Here is a 17,000-nt window from a genome sequence, read left to right as displayed (position 1 = left end):
GTCATACGAGAATTTTTTATGCTCAAAAACTGGTGAAGGTGTAGAAATGAGACAACAGAGTGAAACAACCGTGGCAGATGAGGTTGAACCAGTTTTATTGATCAATTAAAGAAATGTAAGACTTCCTTTTTTTTCTGTTTAGAATATTTTACTGTCATAAAAAGTACATTATTTACACAATGACATTATTGCACCCTGGGGCTGGGTAATATTTGAATCATAAAAAAAAAAAAAGGCTATCACAATACAAATATTGTGAAATGTAAATGCTAATTTCATCTGGCCTCCCTGCTGTGTGCATACCGCCACGTTCATAATTCGAGTTAAACATACTCATCAGAAAAATACCTCTACAGTGTCTGTAATCTACAAATAATGACAGAATAGCAATCAGAGTGCGATGTGTAAAAGTACCATGAAAATCTTGTGATATGAAAATATCGATATGAGACATATATTTATTTTAATTACACCATATTGCTCAGTCTTTACTGCACACAAGACATGTCAGTCAATGCGTGTATTTCAAGGTAAAGCTCTGACATTGTAGGAAATTTTCAAGTAGTTTTGTATATAAAAAAAAAAAACTGTTTCTATGCCTCCAGGAAAAAATAAAATAAAAAAAAAATCCACCCCCAACAGCTTTATGAATTGGCAAGTACATAAAGCGTAGCTGCTGCCAATTTTTTAAAAAACACAAACCAGAAAAAAAAAAAAAAGCCCACACTGACATGAGAACCATGACAACGTGCCAGTGTGGTCAGTCCATAAGCAGGTCAGTCCAGTGCTGGTGTCCTCACCGCCGGATGCCGTCGTTCCCGAGGTTACGTTTACGCTGTAAACACTTGTGTGGGTGCAGGTCACGGTTCCGGAGATCTTGAGACCCCCTTCCCTGCCAGTGATACCATGGGAGTTAGGAGTCACCGGCTCTCGCCCTGTTGAAGGCAAAAGGTTAAAAAATAAAAAATAATTGGGGACGGGAGAGGGACCCTTTGGGTAAAGGTAGCGCATGAAAGCCTTGTTAAAATGTTATGGTTTGATTCACAGACGGAGGACGGGAAAGGCCATGATATTTGGCGCCAAATGAACGGACGAAAGGTCAAGGGCTTTTACGACGTGGTTAATGTGGCACTGGCCGTTCTCGTCCACGCATCACGTGAATCAAAAAATTGCCATGTGGCAGGAAGCCAAAAAGCATTCGCTGAATTACCCATACTACATCCCTGATTACCACAGACGGAGAAGACCGACAACAGAATAAATGAGCAAGGCAGTCAATCTTTTTTTTTTTTTTTTTTTTTAATAAAATGAATAGTGATTAATTTCTTAAAATTAAACCTTGCTGCAATATTTAAGACGGAGAAAGAGGCTCGGGGTGTCCGTGCTGAAGTCGTCAACAGAGATGCTTCCCATTCGCTGTGAATGGGGTGATGTTATGTGCCGCAGAACTGAATTGTGGGTCAGTCCCTTCGCGTTGCTTGCAGCGTACCGAAAGCCAATCAAATCCATTTATGCAATGTTCCAAAAGGTTTTGGCCAATTAGTCGTGTTTATTGCAGGGTAAGCGGCCATGTTGTTGAGAGAAACGACGATTGGCTGCTGCTCATGCAGGGCAGACACTCCCACTCCTTGTCGATGTGACATTTTTAAATAAATAAAAAAAAATCGCAGCAAATAGCATGTAAATAAGCTTAAATAAACTTAGGCACATTAACAATATGCTATTAAACGGCCACTGCTGAGGTGCGTAGCATTAATCTATTGGGATCGAGGTATACTGACATGCTAACACTACACAAGCAACACTATAATGTAACAGCAACTAACAGTCTATCTGCTATGCAAAATTCTAAGCAAAGTAAGAAATGAGGGAAATAACAAACCATGCCACAGTAGCTGCACCGCATTCCAGCGCAACAGCAACAACAAACTGGCCAAAGACGGTCGCCGCGAGCCGCCGCAGCAGCATTTCGGGCGTGGCCTCGTCCAACAAGCCGGAAACTTGCAAACGTCCAAGTAGTTCTGCGCCGTGCATTAAAATCAGCCCCGACTCCCAATATTACACACACAGGGACGCCATACGCCACCAGCAATTCTGTACTTTAAACCACTGAAGGCCAGAAAGATTTTATTATTTGGCAATTTGCAGCGCCAATTCATTTTTATTTGACGCGTGACGCTGTCACGTACTGGTGTGAGGGGTGAAAGAACACAACCGATCTTTTATTTCCGCTGAAATCACTCTCCGGGTTAACTCAATGGTTCATTCTTAGAAACAGCTACACCCCTTGGCCACTTTGTTAATAACATGTTATAGGCCCACAATAACAGTGTTATTATTACACTAACAGTGACACTGAAGTGGTGGTGGGATGTTGGTGCTGATGAAAGGCTTGAATATGCCTGACATTTGTTCAAAAAGGTCAGCCATCATTTATGAGATATCTTTATTGCTTTTATGAATATGGCCCATGATGAAAATTGGACTTGTAGGATATTCGTGGATTAAAAAAAAAATTGATTCGCCGTCTTTGTTTTTACAGTCAGTGCTTTTGGGGAGTCAGGCCAGACTGGATGTAGCATGGAAGGACGGACAGTTTGTGGCTTGGGAGATTCTGGCTGATTTCATGAGGCTGCTTCTCACACACAAGCACACACTCTATTGCGGTCACGTACAGGTCGGAGGCTACTCCAAGACTTAAGCTCCTCGTTTCCTAAAAATCTTCGTAAACCGGCTGCCCCCGTGGGGCCGTCAGACGCGATTGCGCCCACCGGGACAGCGCTCGACCTTTGTCACGTACAGCAAATGCAGCCCAAACTGTACAGGAAGAACGACAACACACGGCAGAGGTTTGCAAGTGGGTCAGCCATGGAAGAGCAGAACACCAGAGATACAGCATAACAGGGGAGAAGCTAGAGGGGCCAGGAGAAACAAACCCTTAACACGGGAGGGCATCCCAAGCCACAATCTGGCAGGTCCCTCCCGCCCATAATATGATAGATAACTACGTATCTAGAGCACAATACTTTGGTCTTCCAAAAACCATGACTACATGAATAGATGGCAATGAAACAAAAGATGGGATCAAAACATACATTTTGCACAATTCACATACACATACTAAAAAACTAACAAGAAAAAAAAAAACAGTAAATTAAAATTGAGTAGGTTGCAGTCACCTTTTCCTCTTTTTCTCAGAATCGTTCGGCCTGGGCTTTGCCTGCTTCTGCAGAGTCTTCGGCGCGGAATTGGACGTCCTCTCGTCTCTGGGCCTCTTACGAGCACTGAAAGAGAACAGCCAGACGTGAGACTTTCACGTTGTGAGCACCGGTGCACCTACACAAAGAAGCCCTTGATGTGGCTGCATAACTAAACAAATATCACTATGCTTCTTAACAGACCCATGGATTAAATCAAATGCTCTAACAAAAGTAGGTGTGGCTAATGTCATTACTGAACACCGCCCTCACGATCCCACCACATAATGCAATTTAAGACTATACCACTTTCTTTCATTTATTATCTGAAAAGTAGGTCTATGGGTATCACATGATATCTCTACAGTGAAAAAACCACTTTGACGCTTTGTTTCAATTGGTTGCACGTTACTCCATCAAACGCATAGAGGTCAAAGTTCAAGGCCTTTAATGCTCTCAGAAATCCGTTGTGGTGATGGGAAAACCTAAAGAGTAAGTCTAAAAGTAAGTGAAGTGATTGTCACACGGGGCACACAGTGAAATTTGTCCTCTGCATTTAACCCATCACCCTGAGTGAGTAGTGGGCAGCCATGACAGGCGCCCGGGGAGCAGTTTGTGGGGACGGTGCTTTGCTCAGTGGCACCTTGGCGGACCTTAGCAACCTTCTTAACCGCAAGGCCACCATGCAGACCACATATTGAATTACACTGAAGTGCACTCACTTCCCTGTGACTCCATCTACGTCCTGGTCTTTGCTGGTGGTCTCTGTCCCAGTCTTCCTCTCCTGCTCACTTTCACCCTCTGGGCGAGAATTCCTGCTCCCGTTATACCTGTCTGAGGGTCCTTTAGGTTGCTGGCCAGGCACTGTGAACTCCGATCCCGGCTGCTGGTCTTCTTTGGAAAGTTCTCGCCACTGTTTCTGCAGGTGCAAAGATCCCGAAACAGCAGGCATCATCAAGAGTTGGACAGCGTAGCTTACTTTTCAGTTTTTACCCTCCAAGTCCATACCTGCACTGAGGAATCCCCCATGATACACTTGGCTCCCTCAATCACAGCCATGTAGGAGAAACGCAGTTGATCGGGGGTCTGGATCAGGCCCATGCGGTACTTCCTCATGTCCAGCAGGATCTTCTTTATGTCCACTGATGAAGGACCTTTACTCTTATCCATCTGCAGAAAGAAAAAAAACAAAAAAAAAAACAAAAACATGTAAAACCGGCAATATTATTAAATGAACACGGTTCTAAACTTGGGATACCTACCAGAACCAAACAGGTGTCCACTAAGGAGAAGGTTCCCGACCGACCAATGCCCGCGCTGCAATGCACCACTGCGGGCCCGTGATCTGGCCCCAGTGAGCCCGACTCCCGCACCTTGAACAGGAAGTTGAGGAAAGAGGCAGGCGATTCCGGGACGCCAAAGTCTGGCCACGTGGTGTAATGAAAGTGGTAGATTTCTCTCGTCTCCCCTGTCTGAACGCAGAAGACGGCCCGTGAGCGTCAGTGAAATGCAGAAGGGCCGACCACAGGGACGCCGCTCTCAGGCGTCAGCAGGCGTCTACAATTAAATGCTGAAGCTTTCAGGTCAACGGGTTCACGGATCGTGTTGTCAGCCTAATTAAACGAACCACCGTATACGGTTCCATGAGGTGTTAGAACAGTAACACAACACTGCCATGTGAAGTGGCCCGGTAAAGAAGATATGGCCTTCATCCTGCACGACACTCTTCCTGTTGACTCAACTCACTCACTCACTAGCTTTGACCACTTAGTCCTGTTATTCAGGATCGTGGCTGCTGGGACACATCCTGAGACCCACTACACACTGTCCATGTAGCCGGGACACCTTCCATTTCTTCAGCGCTCCGCGTTACCGACCTCCGCCATTTTCTCTTCAAAAGCAAACAATCGGTGCGCCCGCTGGCCGTGACGATACAGGTTCTAGCTGCTAGACCAGCAAAGTTTTTTTCATGTTGAAAAGCACGGCACTGAACCAGAACTGTGGAAAAGTGGTGTGGTTGCAGGGTGGGGACTCACCACCACAGGGCGTGCACACACACACTATTCATTCACACCTACAGCCAATTTAGAGTCACCAATCCACCTAGTGTGCATGGCTTTGCATTGTGAGAGGAAACCGGAGAAGCCACGGTGAGAACCACATTTACATTTACGGCATTTATCAGACACCCTTATCCAGAGCGACTTACAATCAGTAGTTACAGGGACAGGTCCCCCCCTGGAACAACTTAGGGTTAAGTGTCTTGCTCAGGCAAATGGTGGTAGTAAGCGGGATTTGAACCTGAGGCAGTAGCCACTAGGCTACTACCATCCTGTCCCACCGGCCCGGTAGGCACAACATCTCTGCTAATTACCACCAGAGATAACGGCCATGTCAGAGGTCGAGTACAGCGATAACTCAGATGAACCGGTGGATTGGATCGGGCTGGAGGCGCCTGGCCTACATGATCCCAAGCGCAAGGCTCACATTAGCGTTTTTCAGCTCCAGCAGCCTCGTGGTGTAGTAGGACTTGACATCTTCGGACAGCAGCGTCACAATAAATCTCGTGTCCCTGAACGACATCTCGTGCTCGTCCTGCGTTGGCCAGTACTGCGCACACTTCTCCTGGAGAGTGAGAGGAAGCAGAACGAACATCCGTTAACACGCAGGTCTACGCTGAAGCTTATCCTGTGCCATAAAATGTCTCAGAAAAAATCATCATCGATGCGCTGAAATGCACAATGAACACATTTAGCATGCTTTAATTACCCGTATGTTTACACAACAGGATGTAAGCACAGACTACGGATGAGGGCTTCTGGGAAATGTAGTAAACTATGCCACAACCAACATGTCTGATTAATTGTGTTCCCTGCATATTAAGAATACATGTTTCTTTGCGTTTGGTTAAAACAGAATACAGCTATTAATTCCTTCCCATGTGCCAAAACGATATCAGGTCAGGTTATGGTGGGATTTCTGAGTATGTGAGACGCCTTGTGACTTACCATCTCCAATTTTTTTTTCTTACCATCTCCATCTTCTACTAGTGTAACGTGCAAACAAGGCACAAACGATTCATCGGCAAAACCACTTCCTGCACAGTGAGTGATGCCACGTAAAAACTGCTTTTACTGCCATTTGTTTTGGGAATAAGACCTATGTCGTCCAGATCTTGCGAGAGGAGTTCCCTTTATTCCACAGATTTAGCTTATAGCCTGTTTTGAGAAAAGCTGAAATGCCCACAGAGAAATTGCTGACACAATTACTGGTCTGCTTTGCTTTCTTCTGGCGGCCACAGAAGCCCCACCCCCCTTCCACCTCTCCTCAATTTCCTTACGGGACAATGTGTCACTGTTGTCTTCTGTTACTGCTTTCTTCATACAATTGGAGAGTTGTCTCTCTGACTTGTTTGTGAGTTAGTGTACAAGGAAAGCTGGCACATTATTGCAAAGCAAATAAAACAGAACAGGGGTATTGTGACCGAACATCACATTCTTCTGTGTCAACTGCTCCATGTAAGCAATCCCTCTGAACTTCACATGACTTGGACCCTCAACATGAGAAACCTTGATGTACAATAAAGGCCAAAAGTTTGGACACCTTCTCATTCAATGTGTTTTCTTTATTTTCATGAGCATTTACGTTGGAAGATTCTCACTGAAGGCATCAAAACTATGAATGAACACATGTGGAGTTATGTACTTAACAAAAAGTGGAGACCTGGCCTCCACAGTCACCGGACCTGAACCCAATCCAGATGGTTTGGGGTGAGCTGGACCCCAACAAGTGCTAAACACCTCTGGGAACTCCTTCAAGACTGTTGGAGAAGCATTTCAGGTGACGACCTCTTGAAGCTCATCGAGAGAATGCCAAGAGTGTGCAAAGCAGTAATCAGAGCAAAGAAGATATTAGAATATAAAACATGTTTTCACTTATTTCACCTTTTTTTGTTAAGTACATAACTCCACATGTGTTCATTCATAGTTCTGATGCCTTCAGTGAGAATCTACCAACGTAAATGGTCAAGAAAATAAAGAAAACACATTGAATGAGAAGGTGCGTCCAAACTTTTGGCCTGTACTGTACCTCAAGCCATGTTTGGCTAGATAAGTGGAAGTGCCTGATCACATCAGTCACCGTGACCCTGAAATAACGTGACTGAAAACTGACGGAGGCGACAGTGGTACTTACTGATCCTTTCTCAATCACCCTGTTGAGCATTATGACAGCCTTGGTCTTCTGCTCCCAGATCATTAGCCAAAAATGACCACAAGTGTTTCTCAGTGGACCCTGTAGGACAAACAGGCAGACAATTATTTATATTAAAGCAGAGAAAGCCACGTGGTCTGACTCAGCTGAGGCAGTCGGCATGTCATGCATCTCTCCTGGGATGTGACCCCGGTGCTTTAATGAACAGTCGTGACCGGGTTGTAACCCCTGCCGACTGATTTATATCCCACCATGGACTGTAGGGTGGGGCGTTGGACAAAAAGCCCCAGCTCCATCCTGAACCCCGTGCTACCCCGAACTCCTCTCAAATTTGACCACAAAGCATTTGCGTGTAAAATGTACTGCGTCTGCAGACCAGAGGCATTTCGACGGCCACGCCCACCAGGCGACCTCACCAGAATGAAAGCACCATTTTTGCAAAGTGTCAGGTGATGCCACATTGACAGGGATCAGGTCGCAGACCGGGACGTGACGACTATCCGTGCTATGCCGAGATAACCCGTCATTTCCAGCTGACATTTCCAGACGAGTTTCGGTAAACAGACACGGGTGGACGTTACTTTACACCGAAATGACAAATTCCTGAGCAATGTGCACCAAGCAAACAATGAAATGCTGAACAAACGGAAAGAAGGGCCGTTGTTTTCAGAGGAAATACCAGAAATACGTCACTACATGGGCCAGCAGGACGCTTTGGCCCTCGGTGGACGGAAACAAATTTATAAAAACCTGTAACATTTGGAGAGAATTGCAGCCAATAGCTGCAACCATTCTGATGGAACCGGGTATCAATACGCCAACCCTGACAAGGGAGGAAAAACTGACCTGGGTTAAAATGTAACTTCTGCGCGCCTCCTCCATCACCACCAAGCTTGCGTTGATGTAGTCATTTTCTGTGCTTTCCAGTTTAACACGACTGTGATCAACTGGAGAATTCAAGAGAAGAAGAGCCGCGTTCAGACGTGCATTCGATGTTGTCCATGGAACTCGGGCGAAGTCCAACTTACACGGGCTGACGTCTCTGTATCGGTTGCGGTTCCGATTCTCGGGGTACTTCGCCACCCTGTATGGACACTCGTGGGACTGGTTTCTTATTTCCTGAAGACAAACACAGACGTTGGCGTCGACACACCGCAGCAGCCCAACACCAATAAACACAGACTTAATGACGTATGGCGACTAGAGTAACGTTGCCGCGTTTTCATGGCACAATCCCCATTAACCACCTCCGACGTGGTTAGCAGGCAGCTTTATGGCTCACGGTGCATTTCATACTTACCACTCTCTGTAAAGCCTCACGGCTCAGGGTCTCATCTCGGATGCTAAGGAGGGCTGGGCCCTGGTTCGTACTTGGATGGGAGACCGCCTGGGAATATCAGGTGCTGTAAGCTTTAACTTGGGGCAGCGGGGGGCCTAGCGATTAAGGAAGTGGCCCCGTGATCAGAAGGTTGCTGACGGGGCGCCTGTCACGGCTGCCCACCACTCGCCAAGGGTGATGGGTTAAAAGCAGAGGACACGTTTCGTTGTGTCACCGTGTGCTGTGCTGCAGTGGTTCACAATGACAATCACTTTATGTTTAATCATTCGTCTACATCTCTTCATTTTCTTCGTGGAGAAACCCACCAAGGTGTGGAGATCGTGGTTTTGGGCTGTACCGGAACCGAATATCTTCATCATCCGGCGGTGACCCCCTCATCCCGTCTCCCAACGCCACGGGGGTCTCGGGTGACTCGCTGGCGGTCCCACGCGGATTGGGCCGTGCGACATTCCTCGGGGAATACGCGCTCTCTCTCTCTCTCTCTCTCTCTCTCGTGTCCATTTTCGCGTTGAATTTGTAAAAACTCGACAGGTTAAAGAAAACGAGCAAGCAAACGGGGAGCGTTTCGCGAAAGAATTTCGAATCGAGGAGGCGTTGAAATTATTAGCTTCAAAGCGAGCGTTTTTAAAGCTTTTAAATTAATAGCAACTGCGGGGGGGAAAACCGAACCCGCCAAACGAAAACTAACGGCAGAAACGTGCTCGTTACGCTAGCAAATTGCCGGCCACTAACGGCGTGTCGGTGCCGTCAGACCAGGTTTAAAACAAAACCAAAAAAATAAAAAAATAAAGTTCCAAGTTATCCGGCGCTGTGTTCAGCTAAAGCTGGTAAAAAATATATATATATATATATATATATATACAATGTCATTAATCAGGCAGCTAGCCAGGACGTAGCGCCAAACTTACCAAATACAGATTTTGCCACCGGCCCTCGGAGTCTATGTCCCTAAAATCCTGGTCCATCGTTGTATTCGGGTTCGGTCCGGTGTGCCGAGACCGACAGCGGCCTAGTTGTTCGTGTCGCTGTTGTCGGCGCGTCCACTCATCACGCGTCCCAAAACATCGCCATTTCCCAAAAGTGCTAACATTAGCCGCCTAGCGTCGACCGTTCTAGTTCAACTACATCTATGGCGACGCGGCCTGCTGTCCGACGCATGCGCGGTAGAAGGGTCCTTGGGGTGTGAAACACGTAGCCGCGGCAAAGACAGTCAAGCCAGACTACTTACATTCACTTATCTAACGTCGGTTATCCACTTTTTAAAAATTTAAATCATGCAATTTATTAGTTTTTTTTTTGTTTGTTTGCTAAATATCAATTTCCATGATCAACAATAAAAAAACATATTTTTATTAGAATTTGACACATTTAAAATCATTTATCAGACGCCCTTATCCAGAGCTGCTTACCATCAGTAGTTACAGGGACAGTCCACCTGGGACACACAGGGTTACGTGTCTTGTTGTAGGGACACGTGGAGCAGTGGTGGCCCTGGCGCTTAAGGAAGCAGACCCGTAATTGTAAGGTTGCCGGTTTAAATCCTGAACCGCCGAAGGAGCGGCTTTCATGGCTGCCCGCTGCTTAGCAAGGGCGATGGGTGCTTGCTGTGCTTCACAATGACAATCACTTCACAAGTGGGGCTTGAACCTGTGACTTTGTGGCCTTTTGGTTTATGGGCAAGTGTGATTAAGTGTGACTAGGGTGGTAGTAGCCTAGTGGGTAAATCGCCTATGAACCAGAAGACCCAGGTTCAAATCCCACTTACTACCATTGTGTCCCTGAGCAAGACACTTAACCCTAAGTTGCTCCAGGGGGACTGTCCCTTGTAACTACTAATTGTAAGTCGCTCTGGATAAGGGCGTCTGATAAATGCCGTAAATGTAAATGACTACCACCCAAAATACCTTATCACAGATTTGCACAAAAAAAAAAAAAGATGGATAAATAAACAACACATTGGCCTGGGCTACTTTTAACTGTAGAAGACATACGTAACTGCTGCAATCCATGAGGCGGTGCACGCGTGTATGAGTAGTGTGTTGTTCAGAGTGGGCTCCAGGCTATGAAGCATGATGTTTTTCACTTAGTCAGGCGACCCATGTGGCAGACCACCAGACTGGCCATTCGGTGAACACCAGAAGCTGTCGCGGTCTTAAACCTTAATAAAGGTTCGTTTCAGGTAAGGAGGTGGGAGGTAAAGTGTTTGTGTGTGTGTGTGTGTGTGTGTTTTGGTTTAAATAACAGACTCTGTGTGTGTGCGCATGGGAAACAGAGGGTGTGAACATGGGTGTGTCTCATTTTCTGTGGCACCAAACACCCCATGTTGGTGTGGCGAGCTCGCACACTCTCAGCATGGTGCCTTAGGAAATTCCTCCGGTCATGTGGCCCAGCTGATCCGAGTCACAAGCTGACCGGCATTCAGGAAACGGCCGCGCACGGCGAACGTGGGAGAATAACCGTGAGAAGCGGCAGAGATCGTAATCGCCATCATGCATGGCACATCTCATGCATATTTCCGAGCAGGAAGTGAAAATGCACAGAAAGGTGTGTGGGTGTGTAGAACAAAAAAAACGAAAGTGTGCATTCGAAGAACAGCCACACCTGATTTAGGGGTAGGAATGGCATTAAGAAATGCATGAGTGTAGAAAAAAAAGAGAGAGAAAAGAGAAAAGGGGAGGAGTCAAAGCCAGTTTTTTTTTTTTTTTTTTTTTCACACCTCTGCAGAAAAATGTGTTTCCCTCATTCGCAGGCAAACAGTAAGTGTGTGTTTTTTCTCCTCTCTCTTCTGTTTGCGGGTGAGCGTGTGTCTTGATCTGCATGCCCGTGAATATGCCTGTGGTTGTGTCAGAAGGAGGAGGAAGAGAGCGGTGCGGTAGTCATTGCAGCGACATTCTGCGCAGTGCTGTTAACGTTCTTAACTTTGGCTCTTGGTTCTTATGGCAGATCGACTTAAGGTATGATGCGGCTTTATTCGTTAATTGGAGGCCGTTTCTTCCATCTATGTCTATATGAAAAAGCACTACTGATGACTTGGACCTTTGGTGTGTACTTCTCATGACTGCAAGGGCCATGCACACAGATCTGTGACCTTTGTTGACTAAATTTACAAAATTAATGCCTACACTTGGATTTGAGCAAACCTAATCTCAAAAGGGGAAGTGGCTTGTGGGTATCCGTGTGACAACCTTTTTGCCCGGCGCGCGTCGTCTAGGCATGCGAACCCTTGCCTGGCTCTTCAGAAATTTCATTTCCCCAGAAGAAACCGAAACTGCACAAATAATTTTGGACCATGTGGGTTATTTTCTGTACGCAGAGCTGAAGTCGCTGTCTGTCCACGGCAGCATCTGGGCAGGCTGCAGGCAGAGCTGTTGTGTACCTTATTACTCCATTTCCTATGTTAATGCATCGGCTATTTGTCACAGAAAAAAAATTGAATGTAGAATTTTAGCCGATTCTGGTTTGAGAGGCGATGCCTTTACTCATTAACAAGACACCATGGAAGGATCAGTCAGTAAATTAGTCATTTAAAACCTTTTTATACGAGGGTACATATCTCCAGTTAGGGTTCCAGTATCAATAAGTCCTTGATGTTCACTTATTAATTGTTCTAATTGGATTCTGTCTCTTACCTGGCTAAAATCAGGTTTTGGATTGTGGTGTAGAACCAGAACATCCACAGAAAACAATACAGTTAAAAGTCAGATCTTTCTTTGTGTCGTTCAGGAATTTAAGGTGTGACAATGGAAAATGGGGTCTCCCCACGTCAGGGGAAGCGGAACAGTGACGTCTGCAGCCCCGAGACACACCCGAGAGACCCGAGGACCCAGTCAATGAGCTGCGGTCCCCGTCCATGGACCAACGGTTCGTATTCTTCCATCGTGGCTTCACGGATCCAACCAGTGAGGTCGCAGCTGACTCCCCGCCATATGTGTCTCACTCGGTCAGGATGTGTCACTGCCTGGGTGTGACGGTCACACAGTCCTGCATAATTTTGCCCTCGCTCTCAGGTCAGTGTGTGGTGGCTGTTCCCAGCTCCTCCGCCATCAACCCCAAGTTTGACTTGTCCGTGTGCAAAGCCCTGCTGGAGAAAGAAGGCTTTCAGGTGAACACACTTCCCAGACCCCTTCTGTTGGAAGGTCCCAGAACGTGATCTGATGGGTTCCTCGTTGCAGGTTCCTGTGGAGGACTTTGATGCTCCCCTTGAAGCAGCACTATCCAGTTCGTCCATAAGGCGATATCTTCTCTTCAACTCGAACAGTTTTCGCTTCATTATGGCTCCGGTAATGAGGAACAGATTACTTTTTCCACCACAATCCTTTAAAATTTAGACATCATAATGTAAATAAGACTACGTTTGTGAAATATGGTTAATACACTCTAGATATGAATATCAATAAGCAAAACTAGTGCAGTGCTCTTCGATATTCGACTCGTAGCCATCCATTTTTGGACTTTAAATACATCAAATACAAACCGTGTTTGTATTTAATAGTTCATTTTTTTCCTCTCTTTATTTGCAGGTGCTGTATATAGTGCTGTGGTGCACTTTGTACTCCTCTGTCCACCTTTACCTGTTGAGCAACACCACCGACTTCTGGCTGCTCTGCCTCTCGGTCACCCTGGTGTCGATATTAATTACCTCCGTACTGATTTTCATCTTCCATCACAGCAACAAAGAGGTGAAATACCATGCGATATCAGCCATGGTAGTGTACACAAAGTCACAGGTTCAAACCCCATTGTGTCCTGAGTGTCTACTGATTGTAACTACTAACTACCGATTGTAATTAGTTCTGGTTAACGGCGTCTGACAAATGTTAATGTGATGCTAGCGTCGTGCTCTCCATCTCCCGGTCCAGATAAGGCCCCAGTTGGGTTGAAACATGCACCCCCTGTGCCGTAGCAGTATCTGACATCGTGTCCCTGCAGATCAACATGAACACTGACGTTCGGCTCATACCAGTGAATGAGAAGCTGAGCCGACACCATCTGCTGGTGGCCATAGCCGACTGGGTGCAGCGCTGCACAGGAACGATGCAGGTACGATACCAATCAAGGCAATCATTTCTTACGAGTGCAAAAGATTTGAATATCATTAAAAGGTCATCTGTTTTTTTTCCATATTTTAACTGGAAAAGGTAAACTTCCAATACTTTGGTCCCAACCAAATATTGACTATAATTCAAGATACTTTTCAGATGTTCGCTGTTTCTGTATTATGACTCCTTTTTTGATCGATCACAGGTAATATTCTAATTCTACATTATAATTAACATGTAATTATATGTACATTACATTGATACATAGTGGCTGATATCCAACATTTACATTTAAGCTTATATGAAGGTTGACTAACTTGAATTGAATTATGAAAGCAAAGGGACTAGTATATTAATTATGAAATAACGATTAGGGTGGTAGTTGACTTAAATCTTTCATATATCTAAATATTTTTCTTTTAGTCAATTACTGTTTTTTGTACAAAAATAAAAACTGGATGTGGTTCCTGCCTTCAAAAATCCTTACATTTGAGGAAAAACATGATGTTTAGGATTGCATTGGTCATCGTGGCCATGTGAAGTAAAGAGCAATGAGAGGCTGAAAGCTTGTGTGACATTTATAGACTTTCATCATCCATTCTAAAGTGGACTGGAAACTCACATGGTGGATCAGTAATGATAAGAAAAAATCTGTGTCAAATAGCTAGGTCACAAGATTTCTTAGTTTCATGCATCAGAAGCCCACAGTCAGGTGGCCTCTCATGTGTCTTAATCCAAGTCATCTCTGACGTCCTGCTGCTGGGAAATTTCTCACCCATGAGAAGAGCCCATGCTACAAATAGAGCTGTTGCAAAGGAGTCTGGGAACGTCTCCAAACACCAGCAGAGATGTGAATGAGCTCTTAGATGGGTGGGCTCTCTGTAAAGGTACCACTGTTAGAAGCACCGGGTTGCAATATATGCATTTACGTGGCTTTTTGTCAACAAGACAGTCTCCTATACAGGTATATATGAATGATTTTAGTGCATTTTCCCCAATTGAGCCCCAGTATGCCATGGTATTAATTTCCCTCCACATACCTGTCTACAGCTTTGCTCAATTCAGCTGCTCGGCAAACGTGTTCGTTTACTGGAGGTTATCTGGAGCTTTAATCAGGGAATTCTTTGCTCTTTGAAACTCCAAGGGCATGCAGTCACACAAAGGTTGAATTCATATTTGTCCCTTGTCTTAACAGAACTTTTTCCAAGAATGGTATCTTTGCTAACCTTATTATTATGGAACCATTTTCTTTTCTTGTTGTGCTGACAGCCGCTCGGCTTATCCACATTGTTTGCTATCAACAAGTGTTTTTCTACCGTTTTCTGTATAATATGTAAGAATGTGTGTACTCATTTGTACCGCATTTTACCTCCCTCGCAGCTATTTTGTGTATACTGGGATCTGTCGGCCTGTTTGAATTCACTGACTGACGCTTTAGAGGAGATGAGCTTCGTCAGGGAAGAGCTGCAGGTAAAGATTTTCCACTCAATGCGTTAATGCAAAGATGAAAATGAACCAAATTCTGCAGTATCAGCAAGCAGTAGAACAATATTTAGTTCATACTAGAATATTCTAGTTCATTAAAAGAAAAAAAAAATTCATGAAAAGGGTCCTGCGCTGCAGTTTAATTAAAAAAAGCTAAATATATGTTATGAATATGCATATATGGTTTATTAATTACATACAAAGTGATTTTTTTGTGTTAAGGATTATGGCTATCTCATGAAAATCAATGAATAAACAAAAGAAAATGTGAAACTTCTGAATAGACAATACTTGTTTCAAAGAAACCAAGGTTTTTTAGATGCAATAGACAAAATTAGAACTCATACACCTCTTGCATGCTTTCCTTTAGAAAAAAATCAATAAAAGAATGTCCCACCTGACCCTGGTGACAGAGGTGATGGCCCTTGACCCCGAGCCAGGATCTTTGCATGTAGAGGGGGGTGAAGAAGATGATGAGGATGCTGAAGAGGAAACGCCCCTCCTGGCAGGCAATGACCCAAACCCCAGCGGCCAAAACGTCCCCTCCGTCCAGAGAGAAGAGGGCAAACTCACCAAAACCTTCAGTTTGGTTCCGAACAACTCCTTACCAGTGGAGGTGCGTACCTCAGAATACCCGAACCCTTTACTGCACGTGTACTGTGGAAGTTTATTAACTCGGTGTCATTCCCAGCGGTTTAATAAAGTGCCTCAAGATGCCACTACAAACAGCTAGCTGGCCCCCAAAGTGTCTGTAGAAACACAGCTGCAGCCCAAGTCGACTAAATCTGGGGAGAACGCTTGTTAGCATGTCAGCTAGCAGTTTGCCTTTGTTTATGTGCCACCGTTGGGTTCTTACTTAGCTTGCTGTTTAACGCTAAACTAGCCTTCCCACATGAAAAACACATTTCATTTTCCTTTCTGAAGAAATGTGAATGTATAAATAGATTGTCATAAATTGTCTTGAATTGTCCTAAATTTGTCAAAAATTGTCCATTTATTTTTCATAAATTGTTTCAGAGCGGTAATTTTTGCACTTGCAGGCCGTGGCTCATCAGCTCCTCCTGACGTACAGCGCGGCGTACATAAGGCTGCTGGTGTCCGACAGGCTTCCCGGTTCGCCGCCACCGATGCAGGAGAACAGAGCCCACTGCACAACGGCAACGTTATGTCTTTGTCAGTACGTTAAAATGAAAGTATTACGTTAGACATCACACCGATGTGTATAAATCTATTTTTATATGGCAAACAGTGATTTGTTTCTGCACATAAATGAAATCGTATTTCATTGTGATTGTCACAGGTAGATGTACATTTGGATCATTTGTTGATAAGAAATCCTAGCTATATAACGGAGGACACATTTAATTGTTTTCTGTTGTTTGGTACATGACATACATTAAAAAAAAAAAACATTTATATAAAAAAAAATTCTGTTTTAAACTTAAAAATTGTATTTGTTTTCTGTCCTCCCCCCTTCCATGGTAATTCCGTGGATCCATGGTCTGTACTATGATATTTAAATACCTGGGATGGCTGGTGAGCCCTGAAGATTGGGCCGGGAGCCACTGAAACTAGTCAACCTATTTACTCTGGATGTGACGAGATCATGATAACGGCCCAGGGCAGTTTGGCACCGCAGAGCCAATGAAAGGCTCATCCAGCTGGCTTGATTTAGTAGCAGCGGCCGTCAACGTCCCTTGATCGGGCCACGGAGGTGATTGGTGGGTA

General features: G+C 45.0%; 2 protein-coding genes across 8 annotated transcripts; one reads left to right on the top strand and one right to left on the bottom strand.

Annotated features, from left to right (window-relative positions):
* Positions 1-73: 73 nt before the first annotated feature.
* Positions 74-9,915, bottom strand: ptpn2b (protein tyrosine phosphatase non-receptor type 2b). 3 transcript variants are annotated; one of them, XM_028964103.1, is made up of 10 exons: positions 9,657-9,912; positions 8,438-8,528; positions 8,256-8,356; positions 7,392-7,490; positions 5,685-5,822; positions 4,460-4,669; positions 4,206-4,367; positions 3,920-4,116; positions 3,180-3,284; positions 74-935 (listed from the first exon to the last, which is right to left on the bottom strand). In XM_028964103.1, exons 1-10 carry the CDS (start codon positions 9,711-9,713, stop codon positions 914-916), a joined length of 1,182 nt encoding a protein of 393 aa, XP_028819936.1. In that variant the 5' UTR covers positions 9,714-9,912; the 3' UTR covers positions 74-913. The 3 variants fall into 3 exon arrangements, with proteins under 3 accessions (XP_028819936.1, XP_028819935.1, XP_028819937.1); XM_028964102.1 differs by lacking the exon at positions 74-935 and adding an exon at positions 1,281-2,817 and having other exon boundaries at positions 9,657-9,915; XM_028964104.1 differs by lacking the exons at positions 74-935; positions 9,657-9,912 and adding exons at positions 1,281-2,817; positions 8,710-8,891.
* Positions 9,916-10,803: 888 nt separating this feature from the next.
* tmem268 (transmembrane protein 268) lies at positions 10,804-16,720 on the top strand. 5 transcript variants are annotated; one of them, XM_028964040.1, is made up of 9 exons: positions 10,804-10,916; positions 12,472-12,609; positions 12,756-12,850; positions 12,921-13,028; positions 13,269-13,427; positions 13,678-13,788; positions 15,168-15,257; positions 15,643-15,888; positions 16,313-16,720. In XM_028964040.1, the coding sequence occupies exons 2-9, from the start codon at positions 12,489-12,491 to the stop codon at positions 16,475-16,477; spliced, it is 1,095 nt and encodes a 364-aa protein (XP_028819873.1). In that variant the 5' UTR covers positions 10,804-10,916; positions 12,472-12,488; the 3' UTR covers positions 16,478-16,720. The 5 variants fall into 5 exon arrangements, with proteins under 5 accessions (XP_028819873.1, XP_028819872.1, XP_028819871.1 ...); XM_028964039.1 differs by having other exon boundaries at positions 10,830-10,927; XM_028964038.1 differs by lacking the exon at positions 10,804-10,916 and adding an exon at positions 11,464-11,504.
* Positions 16,721-17,000: the final 280 nt, after the last annotated feature.

This window comes from Denticeps clupeoides, chromosome 20 (genome assembly GCF_900700375.1).
Source record: "Denticeps clupeoides chromosome 20, fDenClu1.1, whole genome shotgun sequence".
NCBI lineage: Eukaryota > Metazoa > Chordata > Actinopteri > Clupeiformes > Denticipitidae > Denticeps > Denticeps clupeoides.
The sequence above is the reverse complement of the archived record's forward strand: the minus strand, read 5'-3'. Positions and strand labels throughout refer to the sequence as shown.

Bases quoted from the DNA above. Each gene is read 5' to 3' on its own strand.
- ptpn2b (XM_028964102.1), bottom strand. From the start codon at position 9,713: ATGGACCAGGATTTTAGGGACATAGACTCCGAGGGCCGGTGGCAAAAT. The intron at 4,670-5,684 runs GTGAGCCTTGCG...TTCTGCGTTCAG, and splicing joins TGGAGCTGAAAAACGCTAAT to ACAGGGGAGACGAGAGAAAT. The intron at 2,818-3,179 runs GTGACTGCAACC...CTTCCTGTACAG, and splicing joins TCTGAGAAAAAGAGGAAAAG to TTTGGGCTGCATTTGCTGTA.
- tmem268 (XM_028964036.1), top strand. From the start codon at position 12,599: ATGGACCAACGGTTCGTATTCTTCCATCGTGGCTTCACGGATCCAACC. The intron at 13,428-13,677 runs GTGAAATACCAT...GTGTCCCTGCAG, and splicing joins TCCATCACAGCAACAAAGAG to ATCAACATGAACACTGACGT. The intron at 15,889-16,312 runs GTGCGTACCTCA...TTGCACTTGCAG, and splicing joins ACAACTCCTTACCAGTGGAG to GCCGTGGCTCATCAGCTCCT.